The 19,379-nt window shown below is 43.6% G+C and overlaps 1 protein-coding gene across 1 annotated transcript; it reads left to right on the forward strand.

The window, feature by feature from the left end:
• The first annotated feature begins 11,441 nt into the window (after positions 1 to 11,441).
• LOC120395374 (helix-loop-helix protein 2-like) lies at positions 11,442 to 17,320 on the forward strand. Its single transcript, XM_039519726.1, has 2 exons — positions 11,442 to 11,554; positions 16,639 to 17,320. Exons 1-2 carry the CDS (start codon positions 11,489 to 11,491, stop codon positions 17,032 to 17,034), a joined length of 462 nt encoding a protein of 153 aa, XP_039375660.1. The 5' UTR covers positions 11,442 to 11,488; the 3' UTR covers positions 17,035 to 17,320.
• Positions 17,321 to 19,379: the final 2,059 nt, after the last annotated feature.

The raw sequence follows: 19,379 nt of genomic DNA on the forward strand, positions 1-19,379 counted from the left end.
GTTCATAAAATAGGGGTTCTGTTGTCCTGGTAAAAGGGCAGCTTTGCAAGTATAGCTGCACCCACTCTAGAAGTACTTTTATGATATAGTATCTCAGTATTCCTAGGTCTGTAAAGCACTCTTAGCATAGACATGACCTGTTATTATTCATAGGGTTATATCATTTTATAAGGACAACTGCTAGGTAGTTGAGAAAATGCTTATGAATCCGCAAAACGTTATTAATTGGAGAATAAATGCATATTCTGCTGTAGCAAGAACCCATTACTAATTATCTCCTAATCACTATTCATTATCAGGTTATTAATTGCTTCTGTTTTTACTGTTGGAAAGAATCTGAATTAAAGGATTTGTAAAACTTCAGTTTATTTTACAGTAACTCATTTTGCTGAGACATTAGTTTGAATGTAAGTTTTCCACTTTTCTTATTCAGTGATCAGAGCAGACAGCAGGCAAACTTCACCCAGCAAAACTAAACTGTGGAAAACGTCACTCAGCAACAGGAAATACTGGAAAACCTCTTCCAGCAGAGAGATTATTTCTGAGCCCTCAGTGAAAACCTCTCGAAGATTCTGCACAGGAAATGTATAGGGTGGTCAGTTGTTTCTATAAGAACACTATGGGCTTGATTCTGCTCTCATTTATGCCTATTTTAACCCAGCACAGGAAATTATAACACTTGATCTTATAAATGATAACACATGGTCCCTGATTTAAAACATATGCTCAGCTGCCACCCTGTGGAATAAAAAAATATTGCATCCGAGCTATAACTCCTACTCTTTCCCTTAAAAGCACTGTTTTCACTTTACTAAAGTTGGTTGAATTGGCCAATTTTTATTTTTATTTTGCACATAATAATTTTAAGATTTTTTTTCTGTAATCAACCAGCTGATAGAGTGCTGTCTTGCTAATAAATTACTCAACAAGAGTATCATGAGATATGACAAGTGTGTTCAAGGACACCAAAGTGTGAATGTAGAGAGGACAAAACATCAGACCAACAGAAAAATGTGGTTGCTTAGAACGCTATTCATATATCTTGATTTTTTTATTTCATAGTTTTTTGGGTGGGGAATCTTTTCAGTATGTTTTGAAGGAGAGAGGGGCTTTTGTTGGTTGGTTGATTTTTTTTAATTGCACAATAAGAATGTAATTGTACTTTTATCTTCAACAATCAATCTTTATACGAATACCATGACTCCTCCAACAACCATGAAGTTCATTCACCTTAGATAATGTACTCCACCCAACATAAAGCTCCCTAAAGATCTTATATTATCTATCTATCTATCTATCCCAGACCCATTGATGATGATGCCAGGGCTGGCTCTAGACCCCAGCGCACCAAGCACACGCTTGGGGCGGCGTCCTGCGGGGAGGGCGGCAGGCGGCTCCTGCGGACCTCCCACGGGCATGCCTGTGGAGGGGCCGCTGGTCCCGCGGCTTCGGTGGAGCATCCGCAGGTGTGCCTGCGGGAGGTCCACCGGAGCCGCGGGACCAGCAGACCCTCCGCAGGCACATCTGCAGGAGGTCCACCGGAGCCGCGGGACCGGCGTCCGCCAGAGCGCCCCCTGCGGTGTGCCGCCCTGCTTGGGGCGGCGCAAATCCTAGAGCCGCCCCTGGGTGCTGCGCCCAGAACTTCAGACAATTCCAAACCTTCCTGCTAAGCTTCCATTCCAGAGGTTTCTTCTCAGGAGGTTTCTGAATAAATATATGAAATCAGTGGTGCTACTCCTGTGTAAACTCTGTAGCTTGAAAGCTTGTACCTTCCACCAACAGAAGATGGGCCAATACAAAATATTACCTTGCCTACCTTGTCTCTAACCAGGGGTGACTCCAGGCACCAGCGCACCAAGCGCGTGCCTGGGGCAGCAAGCTGCGGGGGGCAGCCTGCCGGTCGCCGTGAGGGTGGCAGTCAGGCTGCCTTCGGCGGCATGCCTGCAGGAGGTCCATTGGTCCAACAGCTTCAGCAATAATTCGACGGCGGGTACACCGAAGGCACGGGACCAGTGGACCTCCTGCAGGCATGCCTCCGAAAGCTGCCTGACTGCTGTGCTTGGGGCGGCAAAATACAAAGAGCCGCCCCTGTCTCTAACAGATTTAAAGTCTGATATCTCACCTCCTTGCAAAGCTAATGAGAGCTTTATACCTTTGGGAGACTCCCAGCTTCCCCATGGGGCACACAACACTTCCTTTTAGTCCTAGCAGGTCCTGAGAAATCAGCCTTCGAAGTCATGAAATATTTATCTATGGAAAAGGTTTTTGAAGGGTTTTGAATAGAAATTTAGCTGGCTTCTTCTGAACCCTGCACAGTTGACCTCATGGTAATGAAAGCAAAAGGTTTAAGCAGTCAGAGAGATACATGAAATAATCTCAATAAAGAAAAATAAAATATCCTTAAACATTTCTTCAAGAATATTTCCCTAACATAAAGAAAATACAAGATGATAGTGTGCTTCTTTGCGCTCATCTGGCCACTTATGAATAATGTGGCAGTCCCAAATCATTGCAAAAAAAAAACAAACCCAAAAACCTTTGCTCCCACATCACCCTGTATTATACAAATATCTATGTAGATAGGGCTGAGTTCTAACTTTCATTCTACCTCCCTTTTTTCATTTACTTGTAATGGTCAATTTCTCAATGCATGCATTTTTGAATGCAACAAAAGCACCCATTGCCCAGAGAAATGGATGCAGCAGAGACAGGACTGTTACCACTTTTCAAATGCACAGAAATCTTGGCAGGAGAGAACAGATTATTGCCTTACTCAGGGCTCCCAATTTCTGAAGATAGACAGCAAGAAAGAGCTGGTGAAGTATATTTTGTCATGCTTCCTTTGTTCTATATAATAAATAGTTAATATGTCAGTGACAGGAGTGATGCAGATTTGGCTTTACATGGTACCTCTCCTGCTCTAGGCATGGGCAGTGATATATTACAGTGGATCAATGGCACTCTGATATAGTCTCTGTGAAAAGGATCCAGGGCAGACATCAGTATCTGAGGAATCAAGAATTAAAGGGAACATGATAGACCTGGTCCATGTATGTTGGGATTAGCTAGCACAACTAAGTATGTTCAAAGGGCTGTTGGCAGTGCTTCAGAAGCCAAACACAGTGTCATAGCCATTAGTGCTCTGTTCTGCCAGGCTAGAGAGCTGGGTTCAATGTACCTATGCCAGTTTCTTGTTTTCAGGGGCCCTAAGCCAGCAAGGGATTAGAAATACTGCAGAAGCCAGATCTGATATTCTAGATACTAATGGTCTGTGCCAACATATGGAGGCTCGGTCTTGATTCTCAATTGAAGTTGCTCCTACTGCCGCCAGCAGGAGCTGGGAATGCCACAGGAATGGTGCATTTGACTCCTGGAAGGAGTGTCTCATCTCTCAGTGGTGACCCTGTGAACAGTTTGAAGCAGCATTAATGCACATTTCCCTTTAGCTGGAAAGAAGGTGGCTGTGATGCAGCATCAAAGAAGTAAGGGGGCAGAGGGTAACACAGGAAATGCCATCTTTAAAATTGGTTGTCAAATGTAGTTGAATGTCATTTACCAGTAAGTGATCTCAGCTATATGGGAGCACAAGACCTCTGGCTAGGACTCTTTACTCATATTCCTTTTCTTGGGATTCACAGAACCAAAAGAGGGAATTGAATAAGCTCATTTTTGTTCCTATACAAGATTTCATAAAACCACTGGCATTTACTTATCAGACTATCCCGTAAAGGAGCTGGCAAGGCCTGGGTGTGGGAGGACAGCACAGCTCTCTCCACTGAGCTGAAAGTCTGGAATGGCTAAAAATTCTTGTGCCTTGTGTACAAAATACCTTACAGAATACACACAGTGAAGTAGAGACAGGAGGCTAATGCAGAGAAGGGATTCCTGGAGCCAGAGTTCAGAAATATGACTGTATGGGGCAGGGCATCAGTATCAAGCAAATATCAAGTTGTCTAGGGGCTGTTGCAACAAGGTGCTGAGTACCCTAAGCGCCCACTCGAAACTTAGAATCTCTAAAGAGGTGCACAGCACTTTGTACATCTAGGCCAGGCCCTCGGGCTGTTTTTATCGGGGGGAGCAGGGTCAGAGGCAGCGGGGCCTGGGGCTTGCTGCTCTCCAGCCAGGGAAGTGGGGCCATGGGCTTGCAGCGCTCCAGCTGGGGGAGCGGGGCTGAGGGGCTTGCCACGCTCGAGCAGGGGGAGCAGGGGCTTGCTCTGCTCTGGCTGGGGGAGTGGGGCTGGGGGCTTGCTGTGCTCTGCCCGGCACTCCATCTGGGGGATCGGGACTGTGGGGTTGCTGCTCTTCACCCCAGGCTCCGGTGGAGGGGACCAGGGGCTTGCTGCGTGGAGCGATGAGCAGTCATTTTCAGCCCCATCTTCAGGGAAGATTCTGCATGCAAAATACCACATTCCTCAGGTATGACCTTACCACCCCTACACAGGAGCGTGGCAAATCCCCTCCCTGTTTCCTATGACCCCACCCTCGAGAGCCTGGAGTGGAAGGAAACCACTCAGGGCTGCAGCTGCTCCCATCTGGGTTCCTCTGCACATGGCACAGATGCCTTGGTGTCACACTGCTAGCAGGGCCTGTGGGAGTCTCTGGTATCACCCTATGAAGCCCCCTGTGTGCCACCCCTCATGAGTCCTCTCGCCACACCATGGTAAAATTTCTTAATATACAAACTTTTAATGAACACAACTGTGCAAACAGAAATCAAAGTACAACAGTAAGAACTTGGGGGGGAGGAGGCTGGGGCATAAAGGTACAGGTGAGTTTACACCTGCCTCTTCTTGTCCACATGGATTCTGGGATAGAGTGCCATGGCTCAAAATTGTCAGGGCCACTGACACCCGACAAACCCAGGCTAGAGAGAGGGCCCAGTTTTTTCACAGTGCGTGCCCTCTTGTAAAACAGCAGTTTGAAATAAGGGCAGCAGTTAGGATTTTCTTTTCCCTTTCAAAAAAGGATGCTGCAAAAAAAAAAAAAGTGGGCAATGAGTGTCGGGTTTTCAACAAAGAATGGAATACAAAATATTTTTTCACAAACATGAACTCGAAGGTTATTTGCTTGATTTGTCAGGGGAGCATCACGGTGTTCAAGGAGTACAACTTGAATCACCATTTTTCAACAAAACATCCTAATTATGGCAGCAATTTAACAACTGAGGAAAAGGCAAGAAAAGCTGAGCAGCTCGCCACAAACTTTAAAACTCAGCAAAATATTTATGTGCGACAGTCTGTGTCAGGGTTCCTTCCCCACTCTGAACTCTGGGGTACAGATATGGGGAACCGCATGAAAGACCCCCTCAGCTTATTTTTACCAGCTTAGGTTAAAAACTTCCCCAAGGCACAAATTCCACCTTGCCTTGAACAGTATGCTGCCGCTACCAAGTGATTTAGACAAAGAATCAGGGAAAGGGTCACTTGGAGTCTATTTCCCCAATATATTCCCCCAAGCCCTAAACCCCCTTTCCTGGGGAAAGCTTGAGAATAATATCCTCACCAATTGGTACAGGTGAACACAGACCCAAACCCTTGGATCATAAGAATAATGAAAAATCAATTGGGTTCTTAAAAGAAGAATTTTAATTAAAGAAAAGGTAAAAGAGTCGCCTCTGTAAAATCAGGATGGTAAGTACTTTAGAGAACAACAAAAGATTCAAAAACACAGAGCAATACTTTAAAGTTACAAAAACAGGGATAAACCTCCCTCTCAGCACAGGGAAAATTCACACGCTAAAACAAAAGATAACATAATGCATTTCTTTGCTATTGCTTACTATTTCTGCAATATTAGATGCTTAGTTTAGATATGTTTTAGGGAGATGTGTTTTCCCTGCCCTGGTTCCTTGTTGACACCAGGAGACACAGACAAAACCCTTCCCCCACAGTTTTGAAAGTATCTTCTCCCCTTATTGGTCCTTTTGGTCAAGTGCCACCCAGGTTATCTGAGCTTCTTAATCCTTTACAGGTAAAAGAGGAATTAACCCTTTACAGGGTAAAGAGGGAGTTTATGCTACCCTTAGCTGTATATTTATGACAATCTGCAATTCAGGAAGCCACTACAAAGGCAAGTTACATTCTGGCATTTAAAATTGCTAAACAAAATAAGCCTTTTGCTGAAGGGGAGTTTTTGAAAGATGTTGATGTTTCTGGCATGCTGTGCCTGGAATACCAAAACAAATTTGAGAACATTAGTTTGTCACGGAGAACGTTACTCGCCACATAGAAGCGATTGATGAATATTTGGCTTCTAAGTTGAACAAGAAAGCACAGGGCTTTACATTGTTTTCATTAGCTTTCGATGACAGCACTGACATTAAAGATACAGCACAGTTACTAATTTTTGTCAGCGGAATTGACGACAAATTTGAAATCCCAGAGGAATTTTTATCAATGGAATCAATGAAAGGAACAACTAAGGGATTGGATTTATACGAGAGGGTATCTGGGTGCCTTGAACATCTGAAGCTCCCCGGAGTAAACTGTCAAACGTAACCACATATGAATCACCAAATTTAACAGTAAAAAAGTAGAACTTTTAAAAAGAATTCAGGACAAAGTAAAAGAAGATGACCCTGATAAAGAGGTGATTTTTCTGCATTGTATTATACATCAGGAGGCCCTCTGCAAAAATGTCCTGGACATTGATCATGTTGTTTGCACAGTAGTGAAAATAGTGAACTACATAAGAGCGAGGGGATTTAATCATCAGCAATTCATTTCCCTTCTTGAAGAGGATGCCAAACACCAGGACTTACTTTATCATACAAATGTCCACTAGCTCAGCCTAGGAAAGGTATTGCAGCGAGTGTGGGAGTTGTGAAATGAAATTTGCACTTTTCTGGAGATGCAGGGGAAAGAAAATGATTTCCCTGAATTAAAGAATTCAAACTGGGTGTGCGACCTCACTTTTGGTGTGGATAAACCTGCAAGGAAAGAATGTGTTTGTACACAAATTGTATTTTAGTGTGACAGCTTTCAAAGCCAAGTTAGTCTTGTTTTCAAAACAAATTAAGGACCAAGTTTTCGCTCACTTTCCAACACTGAAATACTTGGAAGTGTCACTAGAGCAGAGAGAAAAGTACAGCACAATGTTGAGTGACTTGCACGGAGAATTTTCTCATCGATTCTCTGACTTTGAGAAGATAGAGAAGACACTGGAGCTGGTGTCATGCCCACTGTCATTTGACTACACCTCTACCCTGATATAATGTGGTCCTTGGGAGCCAAAAAATCTCACCGTGTTATATCAGGGTAGGGAGAGGAACCACTCCCCACCCCAGCTCACCTCCGCTGTGCTTCCGCCTCCTCCCTGAGTGCGCCGCCGTTGCTCTGCTTCTCCCTCTCTCCGTCTCTTCCAGGGGATGGGGCTGCTTTACCGCATTATATCCGAATTTGCATTATATGAGACCGCATTATATCGGGGTAGAGATGTACAAGAAAGCCCCACAAGAAATACAACTGAAGCTCATTGATCTCCAGTGTGATTCCACCTTGAAGGAAAAGTACAATTCAGAAAAATTGGATGAGTTTTATGCCTCCCTAAGTGAAACAAAGTTCCCAAATATCCACCAGGTGGCACAGAAAATCCTTGTTTTGTTTGGATCCACCTATGTGTGTGAACAAACATTTTCCCTGCTGAATTATAACAAATCTCGCTACAGATCCCAGTTAACTGATCAGCATCTCAGCTCAGTATTGCGGATTTCCACAACAAGAATGACACCGGACTTTGATGCCATTGTAAAAAAGGGTGATCAGCTGCATTGTTCACATTAATCAAAGAGGGTGTGGAAAGGGGTAAGTTTGGTTTAATTATTGTAATACATTGTTATGATGTTATATTTATAATAATAAGTAAGGTTTTATGTTTATTTCCACTAAAATGTATCTTTATTAATTAGAGTTTATTTGAATATCTCCAAATTGTTAATTCCGTGAGCGTTCATGGCCCGCCATGAGGCAATCAGGGGGCAGGAAGTGGGAGGGGGCAGGGGCCAGGCTGTTTGGGGAGGCACAGCCTTTCTACCCGGCCCTTCATACAGTTTCACAATGCCGATGTGGCCCTCGGGCCAAAAAGTTTGCCCACCCCTGGTCTAGGCCCTTAGGGATTATTAAAGTGCCATGTGGAAAAATATGAGGAAACCTATTCAGATTTCATTATTACTAAAGGATGTTTGCATTAAAATATGCTCTCCGTTTTGGAGGCACGGAACTACCCCTTAAACTAGTTATTTATCACCTGTTACAAGTCACAGATAGTTTGGGAATCTCTCATTTTTATTCTTATTTATTATTTGTGTCATGGTGGCATCTAGGAGCCAGCCATGGACCAGAACCCCATTGTAATAAGTGCTGTACAAACACAAAACAAAACGTTGGTCCCTGCCCACAAAGAGCTTACAATCTAAGTAGAAGACAAGAGATAACAGGCAGACATAGAGGGCGCTCCATAAATATCTGCAAAACTACCTCATCCTCCGCTTCATAGTACCTCAATAAAGGTCTCCTTTGCCATGAGGCCTACAAAAATCTTGACAATGGTTGGGCCACACGTGTGCTGAAAGCTCTGCTGCTCATGCTGACCAATATTGTCTCATTGTTTCATTCTTGTCTCCTTTGTCCCAATCCCCCACCATTATTGTCTGGATGGACAGGGCTGTAGGCATAGGCGCCAACTTTATCCGGCGCCAGTGGGTGCCCACAGCCCCCAGCCCCTTTCCCCGCCCCAACTCCACCCTTTCCCCGCCCCCATTCCAACCCCATCCCCAAAGTCCCCGCCCTAACTCCACCCCCTCCCTGTCTGTATTGGATCCCTTCCCCAAATCCCTGCCCCGGCTCCGCCTCTTCCCTCAGCGCACCGCATTCCCCCTCCTCCCCCTCCCTCCCTGCCTCATGAATCAGCTGTTTCACGGTGCAAGAACTGGGCAGGAAGGGGGAAAAGCAGGACACGGTGGCGCGCTCGCAGAGGAGGCAGAGGTAAGCTGGAGCAGGGGGGGTGGGACGTGGAGCTGCCAGTGGGTGCTGAGCACCCACTAATTTTTTTCTGTGGGTGCTCCAGCACTGGAGCACCCACAGAGTCAGCGCTTATGTGTGTAGGTCAGGACTGAGGGGTACCAGCTGAGTTATCTAGCTCAAAGCTTGCAGACCACCAGCTCTTTTGCTGAGTAATTGTATAATCTTATTGATGTTGCCTTGCCCTATCTCATCCACCTCTGCCTCTTGTCAGCCCCTCATGGTGTCCTGGCCTCCCTCCCATGCTAAGTTAGAGGAGCCGGTCTTAGTGCAGGGGGTTTTGCTCAGGGAGTGGGGTGATGGGATCCCCTATCTAAGGCTGTGAAGCAGTATTGAAAACACTCCATGGCTGGTACAGCAGTTCCCAGGCTGCGGTACCACCGGCAGCACTGGTCCTCCCTCACCAAGAAAGTAGAAGAATTTCAGGTGGATTCACCTTTGACTTGTTTCCACAGCTGCACAAAGCCCTGTGATTTGCAGGACCTGAATATTCCCTTTAAAGTATTCTCAAATCCTTACACTCCCTTACACAACTGCACCACATGAACTCCACTACCACCAGGGCCATCTGCAAATGCAACGGACAGGCTACTTTCCCCCCATTCTAGGGGATCTTTGCCCTTAGACTGGCATAGATAATAAAATGTTTCTTTTCATTTAAGGTTTCAAGTAAAACAAGACAGCGTAAGGGACAGTGCAGCTTTCAGAACAGGAGACACTCACTCCTATGGCTGTGCACAGCCCAAATCCTATATTTAAGAGCAAAGGGCTCTTTAGCCCAAGCCTGCATGAGCAGCAGCAGGAGGATCATATCCTGGGATGCTGTAGACACAAGAAAAACTAGAATATTTGCTGCCACTCAGCTTAGCACATTACACTGACCAATCTCATTGCCGCGTCCAATCGTTCAAAAATTCTCGCCTGCAATCCCAGAAATTGTCTTTTTTTTTTGTTGCTGGTGCCAGAAGGAGATGGGACTTGACCATTCGGTAAGAATCAGCAGCATTTTCAGCTACCAAATCCCACCCTTTTGGAATGTTCACCACTCAATCAGAAAGCTCCTATGTGACTGTTATTTCCAGTCAGATACAACAGGAGTTTATTTTAAAGGGGCAATTAGTTCACTAACAGATTTAATAAATAACTTTGTAACTGTCACTATTGGTTTGTCATTGGTTTCCTTTAATAACTCCTCACACAAAATTTTTGACACTAACACAATATATATGTGCAAATTATTATTATTAAAAATAAATTATATGAATAAAGGTTTCACAAATACCCTCCTGCTCTGTGGCTCTCTTCCCAGTAGCATATCGCTGAGTATAACTGGCTGCTGGAAACCAGAGAGGGCTTTGGGCATGTAAATTCTTCCCATCAGAGTGCAGTTCCTGAAGAGAGCTCTCCCTCATTAATATGGATGATACTACCTTATGAATATAGGATTCTTTTATCAGTATGTAAAATTTCCTCCCTGTTTTCCCAGTAGGGATTAGCAGCAAGGGGAATGGAGAGCTTTTGTGCAGATTGTGACCATACCCACCAAATCAGATTCACAAATTCTGCTTATTCATTCAGTGACGTGAATAAAAAACGTATCCCATCAGAGGGGAGGAAAAGGGTGGTTTTGTGTTTAGCTATCCAAGGGACCGTGGTGTGGAGCTGTATCATCCTAAGAAGAGCACTGGGGGCATTCTGCCCCAGGATATGCCTACCCCACCGCTGGAAGGTGTTATTTCCGGCTCAAGCAGATCATGCTGAAAATAGAAGTGCAGCCACAGTGGCATGAGAGGAGTATGATCCTATCTGAATCCCTAGACACATACTCAGGTGGCTCTCATGCTGCTACAGACACACTTCTATTTTTAGAGCCCTAGAACTAGTACAGATATGTCTACTTCAGCTGGAATTTCCACATTACAATGTAGCCCATAGAACATCCACCATGGAAAGCTTTAGCATTTATTTTATTCAACAGTAATTCAAGAAACCTACAAGCCTGTATCCTGTAAGGAATTGGCTTCAGCAGTTAGTGTAAGGCTTGAGACCTATGGACTTTGGCACAGATCAATGGCCCAGCAGTCACCCCTAAGTTTTGAGGAACTGGAAATAGAGTGTGTAAGGGAAAAGTTTGTCCATAACGACACCAGCCAACGACAGGAAAATGAGCTAACACCAGCTTTTGGATAGAACATCTGCAGATGTCTGACCACAAGAGTGCTATGGCAACAAATTGATGTAACTGATAATAAGCTGAAATTATTAATATACTAACCTATGGGAGAAGGGCACCTCAACATTAGTAGGGTGAGGAAATACAAATAAGGAAGAAGGGAGAAACCCCTACTGAATATGCATTAGACATAGTGATATCAGTGTAACTGATTATGAAACCTGTATCCCAGTCTGTGTGTGGGAGGCAGAGAGACATGTAGCCTTGGGAGGTCCCAGGATGATGGCAACTGGTGAGGATGAGGAAGATGATGGTGATGAGGAAGATAATGGCTATCATTTCTGGTGGTTCTGCAAGGAAAAGTGTGAGTATATGGATTTCAGATGTACATTTTGTATTATCTCTAGCTACCTTGCTGGGCTAGAGTGTTTGTGACTTTGCTAAATGTATTAATAAACTATTGTAAATACAGAATGGTTCCTAAAGTGTGACTATTTCAACTATGCATGTTGGGGCTCCCAACTAAACAGTAATTTTAATAATACTGGGCCTGACCTTGGGACAAGAACCTGTCAAACCTCAAAGTGATTATTGAAAATTCTTAAGTAATCAATACAATTAATATGTATTCTATAGTTTGGGCTACAACTGCGCCAGTGTAGACATACCCTCAGAGAGAAAGGATGCCTCTTTCAACTCCCCAAGGTCTGAGGAAGCCCACAGATTGCTAGACCCCTCAAAGGGCGCGCACTTAACTGAAGCTAAATTGAGAAAAGGCACTTTCAAACAAAAACAAGAGTGTCCACACAAGGGGGCCTGCACTGATTTCATTAAATTTTAATAAAATTGGTACCATTTGTCTCATGTAGATGAAGGCCTGAGTCAGCCTGGATGCCAAGCCCCTACATGGTGCATATGGGACTTGTGCTACTGTAATTACCACCTCTCCAGGAGTGGTAAAACCAGGCCCCAGCCACATGCTGGCCATTCATGATATACCTTTTGCAAGACCTAGGGTCTTGGCCCTGGTGTTTCTGGCCAAATTCCAAGTTAGGTATTTACATTCTGTCATCCTGAAATTCCCCCTTTCAGTTGCAGCTGGAGAAGCTGTTTTTCACTTTCTGTCCTAAACTGTCATGTGGCATTGCTGATGCGGAATGCATGCTGCATTCCCTCTCCAAAGGCAGTTGCATTTTGTGGATACTTGCAGCAATCCCTCTCCATACATGCTGTCTGAAAATCCCTCTAAGGCTACAGGGTGTGAGACAAAGGAAATAAATTGATATTTTATTTATAATCCAATTTAGCTGATAGCATTCATCAGCCAGTCAGTACACAGAATCCTCCAGGTCCATGTTCCAGTTTCATTGGACTGTCTGGTTTTATTAACATTGTGTGACATCCCTTCGTCATTGAAAGAGAAAAGCTGGGGGCACAGGGGAAAACATCTTGGGGGCTGTTGACAGCCATCACTAGTCTGGTTTTCCGTGAAAATGTTTGAGGAGGGGGGGCTGTGAAAACCGTGACACAGTGACAGATGTCAGATACAGGCAAGTGGCTCATATCTGCTACCTTGCTGTCCAATAGGATCTGCCACGAAATATCATTTGAATCAGACAAGAATTTTTCCATCTAGTTTTCAGCCTCCCTTCTAGATCTTACATCATCTTCCAGCTGAGTCCATTGGCCCCAGGAAAGCAAATAGGCAGTGAGCCCTCTCTCTGTACTCATCCTACTTTGCTGCCACCAGATGGGACTCGCCCTGTTTGAAATCCAACGTTAATCATCTTTCAACAGCATCTTCCAGCCTGACACAAAATGTAGTGGTGCTAAAGGAATACAATGATAAAGCAGGTAGGCAAATGAAGGAAAGCCTGAATGGAATGTGGTACCCTCTGCATATTCAGAAGCAGTGGTGATGCGGATGTAAGCACTGACACAAGAAAGCTTTGTTGAGCTAACATCAGCCTGGATCAAAGAAGAAAGGAATTTCTGCTCAGTTCTTTAAAGAGCTACAGCATTCCTTGGAAGCAAAGAAGCACTTCAGTCCAGTCCAGTCCAGTCTCTCAACCATCTTTTTTTGGTATCAGAAGGGCAAAATAATGAATTCCTTTAGCTCATTTCAGTTCTATTTTGAGGGAGACTTCTCACCTTGTTTTGCACTAGAGAGCACCTGGAAGTGAATGTAACTTTAACCAGCTATATTGAAAAGAAGAAGAAAACATATTTTGGGGGAAAATAATCCTGGGTAATAAACCTCCAATCAAGGCAAGACATGAAACAGCACCTCTCTCCCATCTGTAGGAGTCCTTAGTATTAACTATCACTTTATAGCTCCCAAATGCTTTGCAAACATTAACTCGTTTATTTGAAAGAAGCTTTATATAAAACAGATTTTTTTTTTCACACTTTGGGTTTTTTTTTTTAAATTCTATTTGAAATTTGTTTTCAGTTTTTCTTCATCTGATGTGGCAGAAGGCTAAAATAAATAACATTTGATTTCATTTTAACTCCTGGCCTGGAGTCTCAATTTTCTTCAGAGCACATAAACAGGTGAGCCATAGCAGTTAATTTAAGGTCATTTAATGCTGTTGGTTTCTTATGGATTGCAGATTGGAATTAAATCAGATCATTGTTAAATATATTGTTGTGTACTTGTCAGATGCAAAAGCAGTTGAATATTATTTACAGCTAATGAACATGGTTGACAGAAAAAACCCATCTACAATTATTTAAACATGTTTTGAGAGGCTGGAAAATAAAACAAACAAACAAACCTCTACAATATCCCATTAAGAAAGCATCATTTAAACTTGTAATTTAAAATGGAAACCTGCTTTTTTAAAAAATATTTTTTTTTTCACACAGATAAGGAAGAATAATAGAGTTTGAACTGGTATTTAGAGAAGTGGCAAGATAATTCTGTCATTGCACCCATGCAATTCTACAGAACTCACTTAGGCCCTATGGTGGTACCTGAGAGCAGAATCTAGTCCTTACTTTGGAACGCAGGTCCCAGTCCTGCTTCTTTGCAAGTCATAGCCAAAGCTGTCCATTCATTTCAATGGAAGCAGGACCAAGCCTCTAGTCTCTTTCTTCTAGTGTAAATCCTCTCTCTCCCCCTTAACTCCATTCCCCTCCCTCTACAGACCCATTACTGATGCTTGTCCCCAGGGGAATGTATTTGTTGCTGGCTCTATTGTCTTAGCCCATGATGCTGCTGACATAGCCACAAGAAATGGTGATGTTGTGCTGCTGGCTGCCTGACAGATGGGGACTGGAAGGTGGATAAGGGATTTGCAAGGAGGCAAAGTGGGGCAGGAGGGGGCAATAGAGAGATGCTCTTGTTTTCTTTTGAGAAAACAAAGACTTAGCCCTTGAGGGGTGGAGGTAGAAAGAGGAGATGAAAGGATGAGTGTAATTCTTATGTATTTATTTGTTTTTTACAAAACCAGGACCACAAATATCATGCATTCAAATGCAAACACAGCTACACATGTAAATACACATGAATGCACAGGCAAACAAACCTACAAACATAAACACACATGTAAACACAAATGCATGCGCATGCAAACACAGCTACATATGTAAACACACATAAACACACATGCACGCACATGCACTAGGAAAAGAGCGGGTTAGTCCCTATAAGTCAAATGGAAAAAGATGAATAGATGAGGTCAATATGCTAAATTCAGACTTTGTTTGCACTGGCATAAATCATGGTGCAGAGCCCCATCAGCAGAAATGTGCCAAAGGACTCAGGTGGCAGAGCCATGTGACCCTAAACTATCCTCCTTCTGTGGGTACAGAGGGGGTCAACACTAAACTACAACCGTGCAGTACCAGGAAGGAGGCCTGCTCAGGGTGGCTGAAGGCTGCTTTAATTCAGCATATGCTCTCAATAGCTTCCATTCCTGAGGCTTTTATGGAGCCCTGGCTGTAAGGAGAAGCTGCTCCAGGCTCTCCAGAGTAAACCTGAAGGGGGGATGGTGGTGGTAACATGACCTGACATCCCTTGCAGTGAATCTTCCCTAGGATGCAAGGACTTTGAGTAATTTATATTTCCCTGCGCTAGTTTCACTGTATCTGGCCCAATGCCTGGGTTTGCATTTTGATACTTGCTTTGACTTTGGGTAAAGATAATTCAGTTAATGTTTTTTTCTGCCTCTTGGTAGCATCTTGAGTTGACTTATGGCCCTACCACCCCAGCAGACAGGCAAAGAAACACTTTACATAAAAGGTGCAAGATAGAGAAAATCTGATTGTTCTTAGGGTTCAATTCACATGCACCCTACGTCACTGCTGTCCCCTCTGCATGATATGTCCTCCCAACCCATGTCTGGCAGGCCTCCATCCTCTCTTCATTTAAAAACCACTAAAGGCTCACTTCTCCAGTGATGGCCACAATAATAAGCCCAACAAATAATAAATATATAATATTAAATTTAAAATAATAGAATTATCATACTAGACTTTCACATCTCGGTTCCTGTGGCTTCTCTTTTCTGTCTGTCTTTGGTAGCTGTGCTAGGCAAGGACTTTATATATATATATAAAATTTATCATATAGATTGTCAAGCACTTAATAAATAAATATAACAATTTACCAGCTCTGATTGCTCTGATCTCACAGTTTAAGGAAGATCAGGTCTGCAGCATGCTTAGATGGGAGATCTCCACATTAAACTCAGGATGCTACAAGAAGTGATGACGGTGTTATAAGAGAACAACCCAGTGATACCAGGGGGCACTGTCATGCAGGAACTGGTGTGGCAAACTAAGTAGCAGGCATTTTCCTTGAGTCTATACTGACTCTAATACCCCAGCCTGGAGTCAGTGGGCACTGTGTCTCAGAAGAGACTTAAAATTGATTTTCTGACTTCATGGTCATTATAGCATTCCATTTATATTTTCCACAAGCCTAAAGGTGTCTATGAGAGTGTCCTGGTTGAAGTTTAGTGGAGATAATTGTTTTCACCCTGCTGCAGGGAACTAAAGAAGTTACTTTTGAGGTCCCATCCTGGGTCTGTTCTGTAGTGATGCTGGTGCTGAATGTTTTCTGCAATCCACCCCACAGGACAGCTGCATTTCAGTGTGTGGCACAGTGATTCTATTTCCATTGTCTGTAATTTCCTTTGGTTGGAAAGACATAAGAACGTAAGAATGGCCATACTGGGTCAGACCAAAGGTCCATCTAGCTCAGTATCCTGTCCTCTGACAGTGGCCAATGGCAGGTGTCCCAAAGGGAATGAACAGACAGGTTATCATCAAGTGATCCATTGCCTGTCACCCAATCCCAGCTTCTGGCAAACAGAGGCTAAGGACACCATTCCTCCCCATCCTGGCTAGTCGCCATTAATGGATCTATCTTCCATGAATCTATCTTCCATGAATACCTTTATATTCTGCCATTGACATTTTGTCTTTTCTTTCCTGGTTAAGAACATGATGCTGGACCAGATGGATTTCTCGGACCCTCTCTGGGGTGCAGACTCTGACCAAGAATCCCTCACTGGGAGTGACCTCAGGGGAGACTGCTGCTTCCTGGACAACTCAGCCTTGAAAGCAGAAAATGGAGAAAATGCCAGGCCTGGGGGAGCAGCCAACCTGCAGCGTCTGAGCCGGGAGGAGAAACGACGGAGCCGGCGGGCTACAGCGAACTACCGCTCAGCTCATGCCACCCGGGAGAGAAGCCGGGTGGAGGCATTCAACATGGCCTATGGGGAGCTCCGACAGCTGCTGCCCACTCTGCCCCCGGACAAGAAACTCTCAAAGATTGAGGTCCTCCGGCTGGCCATCTGCTATATCTCCTACCTCAATCATGTTCTGGATATTTAGGGGGTGAGGGAGAAAGAAGAGGGGAGAGAGAGAATGAAAGAGGAAGAAAGAGTGAGTGTGATTATTTCTTTATTCATGCATTTAATTATTAAGATCAGTGCTTAGTGCAGTGCAAAACATAAAAAAGACATGGTCCAGGCCACCTGGAGCTTCTGGTTAAATTCTGGCGTTAGCTGCTCATGCTTAGCTCTCAGTGAATTCAGCTGGAGTTTTCTGTGTATTAGTGAAGGCAGAGTGTGGCCTTTCCAATCTAAGCAAAACAGTACAGTTTAAACACAGCAGAAGATGGGAATCTGAAGAGCCCTCACTCATCACCAGGAGAATCAGAGGATGATCTGCTGAGGGAGAGGGAGCAGACTACAAAGAATATCAGAGGGAATCTGAAAATTGAAGGACAAAGGATAAATTCTGCCTCCTTGAAAGTCCATCTCTTCCTTTTGAAGTCTGCAGGGAGATGATGCTCTCAGTGATATGTTATGAGTCATTAATTATGAAACAAGAGCACAAATCAGAGAGGACTGTTGGGGGACAAAGAGGCAAGGGAAAAGACTCAATGGACACACATCCACACAAGAGTCAGAAGAGACAGGAGCTCTGTAATAGCTTTTAGACCCTGAGTCTTCTGGTTTTTTCCCTCTTGGCTCTGTCTATACTTGTCAACAAGGCCAAGGATATCATAATAAATCACAGTCAAGATCAGAGACAACAGGAAGGAGGAAAGGTTTTGCTTCATAAAATTATCTTGAGGCTGCATTCAAATGGCTCTTATGTAGAATTAACATCATTTATCCTTCGTTTCTATTCAAGCAGAAAAGTGACTCTGTAAAATGACATTGTAGAGATTGCAGAGTCATTCTCTCTGTTGCCACTTAGAAAATTTCCACTGAAACAAAATGTAGATAAATAATGGAAAAGATATGACGTGACTTTTTTTCTGTTTTCCGACCATCTCAAATTTTCTCTCTTTGGGCCTGATTGTCCTCTCAGTTACTTCAGTTCTACACCAGTGAAACTCCATTGACTTCAACTGGGTTACTCCTGATATACACCAGTACTAGAGCAGAATCGCACCCTAGGTTTCCCCATCAAACCTGTTTTAGTTTCTATGTCTCAAAATCCAACTAGCCAATCATTGCAAACCCTCAGCAAGTTCGCAGATGACACTAAGCTGGGGGGAGAGGTAGATATGCTGGAGGGTAGGGTTAGGGACCAGAGCGACCTAGACAAATTGGAGGATTGGGACAAAATAAATATGATGAGGTTAAACAAGGACAAGTGCAGAGTCCTGTGCTTAGGACAGAAGAATCCCAGGCACTGCTACAGGTTGGGGACCGACTGGCTAAGTGGCAGTTCTGCAGAAAAGGACCTGGGGATTACAGTGGACGAGAAGCTGGACATGAGTCAGCAGCATGCCCTTGTTGCCAAGAAGGCTAACAGCATATTGGGCTGCATTAGTAGGAGTATTGCCAGCAGATTGAGGGAAGTGATTATTCACCTCTATTCGGCACTGGTGAGGCCACATCTGGAGTGTTGCATCCAGTTTTAGGTCCCCCACTACAGAAGGGATGTGGACAAATTGGAGAGAGTTCCACAGAGGGCAATGAAAATCATTAGAGGGCTGGCACACATGACTTATCCATATACAGTCAGTTACTATACCTCTTAAAGTACCTTAGTACCTCAGTTACAATACCTCTTAAATCTCGGTATGCCATGATTTACAATTAAAAAGATGATTTTTTTCATTGCCCAAGGCTGCAAGCTTAAACCTCAAACCTGTGAGCTGAAAATCCATGTATGTAATTTCTGCTTCTTTCATTATCACCAGCAGCTGCTATGGCAATTTAGAAGCTTTCACCAAAAATACCACAATCAGAAATTAATTAATTGAATTAGAGGAGACATGAAGCAAAAGATGTTTACTCTCATAGCTGTTTTAACTCTACAGCATTTCTGTTTAAGGAATATGCATGTGTCAGCAGATGGAATCTCAGATGTTTCAGGCACAGATTTGTTGAGTTAGAAGCTGCAATTCTGTTTATTTTCTGAAATTAACATTAATGACAAGATTGGGAGGGGGTGTATGTAAAACAAAATATATTATTTAACTTGTTTAAATAGAAAAAAATGTTGGTAAAAACTGTCGATTGTTGTGGGTTTAAAATCACAATCAGCATTTTTACTGTTACATTTAATTTATTTGTCAAGGAGCAGAAGCAACAGTGCAGTCTTTGCACAAAGTAAAGAAACAAAGGATCAAAGTGTCAGGGCTGGCCTTATGGGCGGGCAATCAGGGAAGTTGCCATGGCCAATTTCCAGAGCCATTTTATTTATTTATTTATTTA

The sequence above is a fragment of the Mauremys reevesii genome, linkage group 1, assembly GCF_016161935.1.
Source record: "Mauremys reevesii isolate NIE-2019 linkage group 1, ASM1616193v1, whole genome shotgun sequence".
In the NCBI taxonomy this organism is placed as follows: domain Eukaryota; kingdom Metazoa; phylum Chordata; order Testudines; family Geoemydidae; genus Mauremys; species Mauremys reevesii.

Coding starts and splice junctions, on each gene's coding strand:
- LOC120395374 (XM_039519726.1), top strand. CDS start 11,489: ATGAGGAAGATGATGGTGATGAGGAAGATAATGGCTATCATTTCTGGT. Junction 11,555..16,638: donor GTGGTTCTGCAAGGAAAAGT/GTGAGTATATGG, acceptor TTCCTGGTTAAG/AACATGATGCTGGACCAGAT.